The 12,228-nt window shown below is 51.0% G+C and overlaps 1 protein-coding gene across 1 annotated transcript in view; it reads right to left on the bottom strand.

The window, feature by feature from the left end:
- Positions 1 to 3,219: 3,219 nt before the first annotated feature.
- The window catches only part of LOC117873308 (disintegrin and metalloproteinase domain-containing protein 20-like), a 188,197-nt gene continuing 179,188 nt past the window's right edge, over positions 3,220 to 12,228 (bottom strand). Inside the window, 1 exon segment of the mRNA XM_034762535.1 lies at positions 3,220 to 3,306. Coding sequence (XP_034618426.1) covers positions 3,265 to 3,306 — 42 coding nt within the window. The 3' untranslated portion in view covers positions 3,220 to 3,264.

Raw genomic sequence — 12,228 nt, 5'->3', positions numbered from 1 at the left:
GAGTGTCCCCTCTCAGATAGTTGTTTCTTGTGCTTCTTTCTCAGTACTGGAGAAGGGGAAAGATGCTGAGAAACCTGTGTTGCTGGAGGAGCATTCCATACCAAAGCTGAGGAGCTCGGTGATGAGTCTGACCGGCTTGGCTCTGACACGAGTCTAAGTGCGGCTTCCATCAGGATAGCCCTTAGCCTAGACTGCCTGTCCTTTTTTGTACAAGGCTAAAATTCACGGCAGACTTGGCAACACTTTTGTATGTGAGCTTCCCCCAGACACTTAAGACAATTGGAGAGTGGGTCGCTCACCGGCATAGTTTTGCCACAGGAGGCACAGGGTTTGAAGCCCGGAGACCGGGCCATGCCCAGCCCCAGGGGTGGAGGAATCCCCTCTAAGCTACAAGAGGGGGTTTACTATATACACTATTACTATATACATTATGTACACTTATACTAAAAAATAAAAACTGAAGGTAACTACATTTGAGAATAACGGAACCACTGATGAATGCCTTGTGGAAACAAGAGAAGTTGTTCCAGCGACCGTCACGGGTAGTAAGAAGAAATTGAGAGGGTGTAGGGATGGCCAGGCCCCTTATACTGGTGCATGAATGTGTGGCACCAGAGGGTGCTAGAGCCGGCCCAACAGATACCACTAAGGGAAAAATCTCCAGCGACAGTGTACGCAGCACACGCATATGTAACATGGAATGGACGTGAGCGAGCACTCAAAGAAGAAATAGCTGATGCCATGTTCAAGCAGCCAAGTCTGTGCCTTCTAAACTGTCCTGGAGAGCAGTTCCGGTAATCAGCTTGACCTCTTCCACAATTACTGCAAACTCCTGCGTAGAGTCCTCTGGTAACTCATCTTTAAATTTTATAACATTTTCCCAGAGAGTGAAGTCTTAGTGAATCAGGAATGCCTGTTGGTTTGCAATCCTGAGTTGCAGACTTCCTGTGGAATAAAGTTTGCATCTAAACAAGTCTAATCTCTTTGAATCTATTCCTTTCAGCATTCATGTTTGGTGTCTTTGTCTTTCTCATTCATTAGCAGCTGACACCACCAAGGAACCTAGGAGAGGGTGAGAGTACAAATACTCATATCCCTTACACCAGCATTTCCCAAACTTGGGACGCCGCTTGTGTAGGGAAAGCCCCTGGCGGGCCAGGCCGGTTTGTTTACCTGCCGCGTCCGCAGGTCCGGCTGATCGCGGCTCCCACTGGCCGCGGTTCGCTGCTCCAGGCCAATGGGAGCTGCTGGAAGTGGCGGCCAGTACGTCCCTCGGCCCATGCCGCTTCCAGCAGCTCCCATTAGCTTGGAGCAGCGAACCGCGTCCAGTGGAAGCCGCAATTGTCCGAACCTGTGGACCTGGCAAGTAAACAAACCGGCCCAGCCCGCTAGGGCCTTTCCCTACACAAGCAGCGTCCCAAGATTGGGAAACACTGCCTTAGACAGAGGGGATGTAGTACCTCCTCTCAACTCACTTTACTGTAGGAGGCAAGGAGGAGGGTGTCTACCACATTACTTTAACTACTTCCATAATGGCTTTATTAAATGCCAGAGTCACACTGGTAGCGACCACTGATATCAAGATGTCCACCAACTTGTGAGACCACTCACATATCTCCTCTGTCTGAATGTCAAGAACACAGGCCACCTTTCTCAATAGATCTTGATGAGCTCTGTGGTCCTCTGGCAGGGGTGAATCGCATGCTGCCCTCAACAGCTTTGTCTGGTGACAAGGATGAGGATGCAACAGGATTCTGACTGCTCCAGGACTTGTGGTGGGGAAGCTGCCTGAGCGACTTCTGGCTGTTCAGTACCGATCTCAGTCCTGAAGAATGATGCCCTCTGTGCCGATGCCCCAGAGACCAAGATGGTTGCAGGGAGGTCCTAGTGGGAGGAGGGATGCCAAACGGTGTCTGGAATGGCCACTGATATGTCCCTGGAACCCATCCTTGACCAGGCCATTGCCCCTTAGCAGGAGGTCAGTGCTGAGATTCCTGTATAACCCATGGTCTCCATGTCTCTGATGGAGCGTATGCTCTCTGTCTTGCATGGGACACAGACAAATACATTTCTGAGTCTGAAGAAGAAGAATCCAGAACAAATGACAGCAGGGGAGCAGAACAAATTGGGACTGTGGATAGGTAGCCTGAACTTGGGGATGGTGGTGCCAGGGAGGCTTGTGTTTCAATTGCACTACCCTTTACAGAAGCTTGGGAGGCAATGGTACCACAAGTTCCTCATGCGGTGAGATAGGAACTGCAGGTTTCAGTACCAACTGTAAGCCTTCCTACACCACCAGGGATACTCGTTACGAGCAGTTAAGCAGATCCATATGCCTCTGGAGTGGTCGAGAGTGGCAATGACTGATGGCTGTGCTGCAGAGATCTTTCAGGGGATGCCCTTCACAGACCTGGCACAAGCTCCAGAGATGGGGATCCCTTCTTCTTAGCTGAAGAGTGCACTAGCAAGAGACTCACACCTGAATGTCTTCTACAGTCTCTGCCCCTACTTGGCTTGGTATTGACACACCCAAGCAAGGTACCTAACCTGGAGGGCCTAGGCCTTTTCTTCAGCACCAGCGAAAGAGACCGAGGAGCTGCAGACATCTCTGGTGGGCCGATCCATACCTTAGCTCAGGGGTGGCCAACCTGTGGCTCCAGAGCCACATGCAGCTCTTCAGAAGTTAATATGTGACTCCTTGTATAGGCACTGACTCTGGGGCTGGAGCTACAGGTGCCAACTTTCCAATGTGCTGGGGGGTGCTCACTGCTCAACTCCTGGCTCTGCCCCCCATTCCACCTCTTCCCGCCCCCTTCCCTGAGCCTGCCAAGCCCTCACTCCTCCTCCCTCCCCCACAGCCTCCTGCACACCACAAAACAGCTGATCACGGGAGATGCGGGGAAGGAAGGAGGAGGTGCTGATTGGTGGGGCTGCCGGTGGGTGGGAGGTGCTGGGAGCGGGGGCGGGGGGGGAGGTTCTATGAAGTTATGAGGAGACACTTATGTGAATACAGAAAGAGAAGCATAAATAAGTACAAAACCTGTTTATTCAAATTAAAAAGTGGAATAGAAGAACAAAATAAATTGACAGTTTCAAAAAAAAAAAAAAAGGAAATTCTTTATGAATCCCACATAATTGGGAGTTTTGACACACCACTATCTCAGCAGCGTTTCACATGCTCTTTCAGTGGCTGAACTGATGAGAAAACAATTGCTTTTTCAAAGGTCCAGTATCCTGTGTTTTGTTAAACAAATAGCTTCCCTTCTAATTTTTAGACCGAATACTGCTTTTTTTCTTCAGGATCTTCTAAAAAAACAAAACAGTAAAATGATTAAAGCATAGTCTATCTAACTGGCAAACTTTATGTTACCAAATTTATCCTGCCTACAGTCATTCAGAATCTGGCATTCAGAGTTCTAAGTAGTCATATTCCCTTTTGACAAGGCAAAAGTTAGTACAGGGGAAGGCAACCTATGGCATGGGTGCCGAAGGCGGCACGCGAGCTGATTTTCAGTGGCACTCACACTGCCTGGGTCCTGGCCATCGGTCCGGGGGGTTTTGCATTTTAATTTAATTTTAAATGAAGCTTCTTGTTCCATTCTATATGCATCCGAAGAAGTGGGCTGTAGTCCACACGAAAGCTTATGCTCTAATAAATTTGTTAGTCTCTAAGGTGCCACAAGTACTCCTGTTCTTCTTTAAACATTTTAAAAAAAGACGGTTACTCACCGTTGTAACTGTTGTTCTTCGAGATGTGTTGCTCATATCCATTCCATTAGGTGTGCGCGCGCCGCGTGCACGATCGTCGGAAGATTTTCTACCCTAGCAACACCGGCGGGTCGGCTGTGGAGCCCCCTAGAGTGGCGCCTTCATGGCGCTGAATATATACCCCAGCCGACCCGGCGCCCCCTCAGTTCCTTCTTGCCGGCTACTCCGACAGTGGGGACGGGGGGCGGGTTTGGAATGGATATGAGCAACACATCTCGAAGAACAACAGTTACAACGGTGAGTAACCGTCTTTTCTTCTTCGAGTGCTTGCTCATATCCATTCCATTAGGTGACTCCCAAGCCCAACTTAGGTGGTGGGGTCGGAGTGAGACATTGCTGTGTGCAAAACCGCTGACCCGAATGCAGCATCGTCCCTGGACTGCTGCACTAGTGCATAGTGCGCTGTAAACGTATGGACTGATGACCAAACCGCCGCTCTACAAATGTCCTGTATCGGAACATGTGCCAGGAAAGCAGTCGAGGAAGCTTGGGCCCTCGTGGAGTGAGCGGTGAGGTGCGGTGCTGAGACACCTGCCAGGTCATAGCAAGTCCGGATGCAAGACGTAATCCAGGAGGATAGGCGTTGTGAGGAGACCGGTGAGCCTTTCATTCGGTCGGCCACTGCAACGAAGAGTTGCGTCGTCTTTCTAAAGTGCTTTGTGCGGTCAATATAGAAGGCCAGGGACCTTCGTACGTCCAGGGAATGCAAACGTTGATCCTGGCGAGTGGCATGTGGTTTGGGATAAAAGACCGGGAGAAATATGTCCTGGTTGATATGAAATGGAGAAACCACCTTAGGGAGAAAGGCAGGATGTGGGCGAAGCTGCATTTTATCCTTATGGAAAACTGTATAAGGGGGCTCGGATGTAAGCGCCCTGAGTTCAGAAACTCGCCTTGCTGAGGTGATGGCTACGAGGAAGGCTGTCTTCCAGGATAGGTACAAAAGTGAGCAGGTGGCTAGTGGTTCGAATGGAGGACCTGTGAGTTTGGAGAGAACCAGATTGAGATCCCACGTCGGGACGGGATGACGCTGTTGCGGGTACGTCCGGTCTAAGCCCTTGAGGAATCTAACAACCATCGGGTTAGAGAATACCGAGGACGCGAGTTCCCCTGGGTGAAAGGCCGATATAGCGGCCAGGTGAACTCTAATTGAAGATATCGCCAACCCTTGTTGTTTTAGGGAGAGGAGATATTCCAATATGAGAGGAATGGGTGCCTGCAACGGGGACGTGGCTCGTTGTTCGCACCAACAGGAGAACCGTTTCCACTTGGCCAGGTACGTGGTCCGTGTTGAGGGCTTCCTACTGCTCAGCAGGATCTGTTGGACAGAGTGCGAGCATTGCCGCTCTGCCTGGGTGAACCATGGAGCAGCCACGCCGTGAGGTGGAGTGATTGCAGGTTGGGGTGACGCAGCCGACCGTGGTCCTGAGATATGAGATCTGGACATAATGGAAGCGGGATCGGTGTCTGAACCGAGAGTTCCAACAGTGTGGTGTACCAATGTTGTCTCGGCCACGCTGGAGCGACCAGAATTACCTGTGCCTGGTCTCTGCGCAATTTGAGCAGTACCTTGTGGACCAGAGGAAACGGAGGGAAGGCATAAAACAGGTGGTCTTTCCAGGGAAGGAGAAACGCATCCGAGAGGGAGCCCGGAGCTCGACCTTGTAGGGAGCAGAACATGTGGCACTTCCTGTTGTCTCGGGATGCAAACAGGTCTATCTGGGGAAACCCCCACTTCTGGAAGACGGAATGTATGATGTCCGGACGGATAGACCACTCGTGCGTTTGGAAGGACCTGCTGAGTCGGTCCGCTAGAGTGTTCTGGACTCCAGGGAGGAACGATGCCGTGAGATGGATTGAGTGGGCGATGCAGAAGTCCCACAGGCGAATGGCCTCTTGGCATAGAATTGACGAACGTGCTCCTCCTTGCTTGTTGATGTAAAACATGGCCGTGGTGTTGTCGATGAGAACTAACACACAGCGGCCACGTAGGAGATTGAGGAATGCCTGGCACGCCAGGCGTACCGCCATCAGTTCCCGAACATTGATGTGCAGGGCTAACTGGGATGCAGTCCACAGGCCCTGGGTATGGTGTTCGTTGAGATGGGCGCCCCAACCCAGAGATGACGCGTCTGTGACCAGGTGCAGAGAGGGTTGTGGGGCGTGAAATGGCATCCCCTCGCAGACCACATTGTGATCTAGCCACCAGGTGAGGGAGGCCAGGACCGAGTTCGGGACCGTGACCACCATGTTCAGGCTGTCCCGATGTGGATGGTATATTGATGACACCCAGGTTTGAAGCGGGCGAAGCCGAAGTCTGGCATGCCTGGTTACGTACGTGCAGGAAGCCATGTGACCCAGCAGGGTAAGGCACGACCTCACCGTGGTAGTTGGGAAGGCCTTGAGCCCTTGAATGAGGTTCGTGATGGTGCCAAAGCGGTTGTCTGGCAGGATGGCTTGTGCACGTCTGGAGTCTAGAACTGCGCCGATGAATTCTATTCTCTGGGTAGGTTCTAGAGTGGATTTGTCCTTGTTGAGTAGGATGCCCAACTCGTTGAATGTGTGCACTATTCTGTGGACGTGAGCTTGAACTTGCTCCTTGGTGCGACCGCGCACCAGCCAGTCGTCTAGGTACGGGAACACCTGTACCCCTTGCCGACGAAGGTATGCTGCCACGACAGCCATACATTTCGTGAACACTCTTGGGGCCGAGGATAGGCCGAAGGGAAGGACAGCAAATTGGTAGTGCACCGTGTTTACCACGAATCGCAGGAAGCGTCTGTGAGGCGGGTAAATTGCAACGTGAAAGTATGCGTCTTTCATGTCGAGGGCGGCGAACCAGTCTCCAGGATCGAGGGAAGGGATAATGGCCCCCAAAGAGACCATGCGGAACTTCAACTTTACTACGAATTTGTTGAGTCCGCGCAAGTCCAAGATGGGTCGCAGACCTCCTTTGGACTTGGGGATCAGGAAGTAACGGGAATAAAATCCCCTGCCCCTTAACTCTATCGGAACCTCCTCTATGGCCCCCATGGCCAGGAGCGTAGAAACCTCCTGTATAAGAAGTTGCTCGTGAGAAGGGTCCCTGAAGAGGGACGGGGAAGGGGGGGAGGAGGGGGGGATAGAAGAAAACTGGATAGCGTATCCCCTCTCCACCGTGCGGAGGACCCAACGGTCCGAAGTTATAAGGGACCAAGCACGGTGGAAGTGGGAGAGGCGACCCCGAAAAGAGGGGGCTGGATCCTGGGGGATGACTGGGGCGCCGTCCTCGACCGCACCTTCAAAAGTTCTGCCTGGGGCCTGAAGGTGGTCTAGGCGGTCCTTGGTTCTGGCCGGGTTGAGGGCCGGTCCACCTTCTCCTACCACCTCGCCCTCGCCTCCGGGCCGAGTCTTGTCTCTGTCGAGGCGGGGGGGGGTAGAAGCGCTGAGGCTGCGGCCTAAATGGCCTGCGCTGAGGGCCCACAACATGCATCCCGAGGGAGCGCATGATTGTTCTCGAGTCCTTGAGGCTCTGCAGGCGAGAGTCCGTCTTGTCCGAGAACAATCCATGTCCCTCAAAGGGCAGATCCTGTAGGGTTTGCTGCAGCTCCGGAGGCAAACCCGAAACCTGAAGCCAGGAGATCCTGCGCATAGCGATACCCGAGGCCAGGGTCCTCGCAGCTGAGTCTGCAATGTCCAAGGAGGCCTGCAAGGAGGTCCGAGCCACCTTCTTGCCCTCCTCCACCATGGCTCCAAACTCTTCCCTGGACTCTTGGGGAATCAACTCCTTAAACTTCCCCATAGAGTTCCAGGAGTTGAAATTGTAGCGGCTCAGTAGCGCCTGTTGATTCGCCGCTCTAAGTTGTAGCCCTCCGGCTGAGTAAACCTTACGGCCAAACAGATCAAGCCGCTTAGCCTCTTTTGATTTAGGCGCTGCAGCCTGCTGGCCGTGGCGCTCTCGTGCATTCACTGATTCCACCACCAGTGAACACGGTTGGGGGTGGGTATACAAGTACCCATAGTCCTTGGACGGGACAAAGTATTTCCTTTCCACCCCTCTCGCTGTGGGCGGAATGGAGGCAGGAGTTTGCCATATCGTATCCGCATTCGTTTGGATCGTGCGGATCAAGGGTAACGCCACCCTCGATGGGGCATCCGCTCCAAGGATATTCACGATCGGGTCGTGCACCTCCACTATCTCCTCCGCCTGCAGGTCCATATTACGGGCCATCCTACGCAGGAGATCCTGGTGAGCCCGAAGATCTATCGGAGGGGGACCCGTACATGAAGTGCCCGCCACTGCCTCATCCGGAGAGGAGGAGGAGGATGCCTCCGGTTGTACTGGATCCAAGGGGGGGTCCCGATCCCCCTGCTCTTGGGTTGGAGCGTCACCTGCACTTGGGTCCATGGTGTCGGGTGGCGTGGACACAGAAGCCTCCACACCTCCAGGCGGAGGCCGAGAGATGGTGGATTCTGGGGCCCTTCTGACCGAGTGACCCGAGCGAGAGGTCGATGGTATTGAAGCCCCTTGCTCCTGGTGGTACGCCCACGGGGTCCAAAACGACCAGTGAGATGGTCCATGAGAGTGGTCCTCTGCCCTCTCCTGCCAATGGCCCAAGTCTCGTTCCTCGGCCTGCCCCTGAGGGGGGTATGCCGATCTCGACAGGTCCTCCGAGGAGCGAGACACCGATCTTGACGGCCATGGCGGTGCCGAGAAGGATGAAACGATCCCCGTGGTCTGCGGTGCCGCACGGTGCCAGTCCGGAGATGATCTATCTCTGTGCGGTGCCGGCGATCGGTGCCGGGACCGCGACCGGTGCCGATGACCTCGTCGGTGCCGGGAGCCGGATCTGGACCTCGACGAGGACCTGGAGTATGCCCGGTGCCGGGAGCGGCCCCTCGACGTCGAGCGTCGACCGTAGCGGTGCCGAGAACTACGTCTCGACGTTGATCGGTGCCGACGATCATATCGGTGCCGAGACGTAGAGCGGTGCCGCGAAGAAGATCTTGGCCGCGAGTACGACCGGTGCCGAGACGATATTCGGTGCCGGGACTGCGAGCGGCGTGGGGACCTGCTTCGGGACCTGGATCGGTGCCGAGGATCCAGCCCTTGTGATGGAGGGCGCATCAAGGCAGGTTTCCCTCTCGACTGTACCGGGCGAGTCAACGGTGCAGTCGGTGCCGGTGGTTGAGGCGGTGCCGGCTCCGTGAGAGCTATTAAGTCTCTCGCCGCCGCGAAGGTCTCTGGAGTCGACGGGAGACACTGTATCACCGCCGGCCTCGGTGGAGACGCTATTTGCACCGGACTCGACGGCCTCGGCGCCGGAGTCGACGGTGCTGGAGGCGCCTGTTTTCGTTGCTCCACCGGCGGACGCGGCTCTACCCCCGGCACTGGGGGAGCCGGCGTCTTCGGCACGGCTGTCCCCGTCTTATGGGCTTTTTTATGCCCTGGGGATAATGACCGGCGCCGAGGCACTTGCTGTGCTTGCGGTGCCGACGAGGTCCGGTGCCGGGGAGGCTTGTCTGACGCCACTCGCGTGGTCGTCATAGCCGGTGCCGCCGGGGCACTGCGCACCGAGGTGCTAGGCGCCGGAGTCTGGCCCGTAGAAGGAGTGTCCGGGCTAAGTGCCGCCTCCATTAGGAGTTGCCTGAGCCGAAAGTCCCGCTCCTTCTTGGTTCTTGGTTTGAAGGCCTTACAGATCTTGCATTTATCTGTTTGGTGGGACTCTCCCAGGCACTTCAAACAGGAGTCGTGCGGGTCGCTCGTGGGCATAGGCTTAGCGCAGGAGGCGCACTGCTTGAAGCCGGGAGCGTTGGGCATGAGCCCGGGCCCGCGGCCGGGGGAGAAAGGGGGAGACGACCCCCTTAACCCCTTGAACTACAATAACAACTAGAACAACTTTAAAACTATTTAACTATAAACACTAGAACTACAACTATAACTATAACTTTGAATGACTAAGTAAGCTAGGGAGAGTGGAGGACAGCTATGCCGCGCTCCACAGTTCCAACGACCGTCAGGGGCGGTAAGAAGGAACTGAGGGGGCGCCGGGTCGGCTGGGGTATATATTCAGCGCCATGAAGGCGCCACTCTAGGGGGCTCCACAGCCGACCCGCCGGTGTTGCTAGGGTAGAAAATCTTCCGACGATCGTGCACGCGGCGCGCGCACACCTAATGGAATGGATATGAGCAAGCACTCGAAGAAGAACCTTATTTATTTTACATACAACAATAGTTTAGTTATATATTATAGACTTATAGAAAGAGACCTTCTAAAAACGTTAAAATGTATTACTGGCATGCAAAACCTTAAATTAGAGTGAATAAATGAAGACTCGGCACACCACTTCTGAAAGGTTGCCGACCCCTATTAGTACAACAAAGTCACGTTTCCAGTTTTACTTTCACAAAGACCCTCTTTCAGGCACTATGATTGTATGTGCTACTGACTGATATGGAAACATTATTTGCTAAACCTACCAGTTTCCATGTGATTTGAATTACTATGCCAAAACATTTCAAAAAAGCCCTTAAGAGACCTTAATGTTGTATAGCTAAGCACTCAAGTTAGGACATTTTCTTTCTTTCATTAGATTTATAATAAAAGTCTCACTACACCTCTACCCCGATATAACGCGACCCGATATAACACGAATTCGGATATAACACGGTAAAGCAGAGCTCCAGGGGGGGTGGGGCTGCATGCTCCGGCGGATCAAAGCCAGTTCGATATAACGCGGTTTCACCTATAACGCGGTAAGATTTTTTGGCTCCCGAGGACAACGTTATACTGGGGTAGAGGTGTATTCATCAATCTTATCCCTTAGAAAATATTACAAAATTAAAATATAAATAACCACACAGTCCAGGATTACTTGAGATATAAATAAATAAATACATAAAATGACAATAAAAAATAAAGATGTCTCCAGGTCTCAGCTGGTTGCATACACAATCTTAACTCTGCTCCTTGTGTGAGTGCCTTGCGATATTGCATTGCATATATACATACTGATTTTCAAATTTCATAGATCACTACACAATTTTTCTGTGTGTGTGTGTGTGTGGCATCTTGCAATGCATTTTCACTCTTGAGTAGTTACACTGATGTAAAATTTCCAGTATAACTTTATGCACTTATGCCCCAGGCCAGCAAGTAGCTCCATTAGGGAGAATGCCAGGGCCATTCAAGCAGGAACACAAAACTGGGTCCTTAGACTTTTTATATTACCTTTTACTCTTATCTTTTTACTTTCACTGTATTGCAATACCTTTGAGAGTATCCACATACACTGCTTTTTTTATCCAACTAGCAGCACAGCCTTCCTGCAGTTTCAGTTCAGGTAGCAGGGACAGCTCAGTGGTTTGAGCATTGACCTGCTAAACCCAGGGTTGTGAATTCAATCCTTGAGGGGACCACTTAGGGATCTGGGGCAAAATCAGTACTTGGTCTTGCTAGTGAAGGCAGCGGGCTGGACTCAATAACCTTTCAGGGTCCCTTCCAGCTCTATGAGATAGGTATATCTCCATATATTATTAAGAGTTAAAAAAGAAGTAGGGCTGTCAATTAATAGCAGCTAACTCAAGTGAATTAATGCAAAGCAAATTAACTGGATTAAAAAATAGTTGTGATTAATTGCAGTTTTAAAACATACTTTTAAACAACAATAGATTTCATTATAAATATTTTTGGATATTTTTCTACATTTTCAAATGCATTGATTTCAATTACAACACAGAATACAAAGTATACAGTGCTCACTTTATATTATTTTTAATTACAAATATTTGCACTGTAAAAAAGATAAAAGAAATAGTATTTTTCAATTCACATCATACAAGTACTGTCATGCAAACTCTTTATCGTGAAAGTGCAACTTACAAATGTAGAATTTTTTTCACATAACTGTACTAAAAACAAAACAATGTGAAACTTTAGTGCCTACAAATCCACTCAGTCCCACTTCTTGTTTAGCCAATCGCTAAAACAAACAAGTTTGTTTACACTTACAGGAGAGAACGCTGCCCACTTCCACTTCTTATTTACAATGTCACCCGAAAGTGAGAACAGGGGTTCGTTCGCATGGCACTGTTGTAGCCAACGTTGCAAGGTATTTATGTGCCATAGTCTAAATATTTGTATGCTCCTTCATGCTTTGACTTGTAAATGGCACTTTTTTTACAGTACAAATATTTGTAATAAAATAATAATATAAAGTGAGCACTGTACATTTTGTATTTTGTATTGTAATTGAAATCAACATGTTTGAAAATATAGAAAAACACCAAAAATATTTATAATAAATTTAAATTGGTATTCTATTATTGTTTAACAGTGTGATTAAAACTACCATTGCGATTGTGATTATTTTTTGCAATCGTTTGATCACTCTAGTAGGAAGCTAAATTGCCTGTAGGTGGCCTTGTAACATCTTTTAACATGGTTTTCATTCTTGAATACTTACACTAATTTTGCCTAC

Source organism: Trachemys scripta, chromosome 1 (genome assembly GCF_013100865.1).
Source record: "Trachemys scripta elegans isolate TJP31775 chromosome 1, CAS_Tse_1.0, whole genome shotgun sequence".
In the NCBI taxonomy this organism is placed as follows: domain Eukaryota; kingdom Metazoa; phylum Chordata; order Testudines; family Emydidae; genus Trachemys; species Trachemys scripta.
The sequence above is the reverse complement of the archived record's forward strand: the minus strand, read 5'-3'. Positions and strand labels throughout refer to the sequence as shown.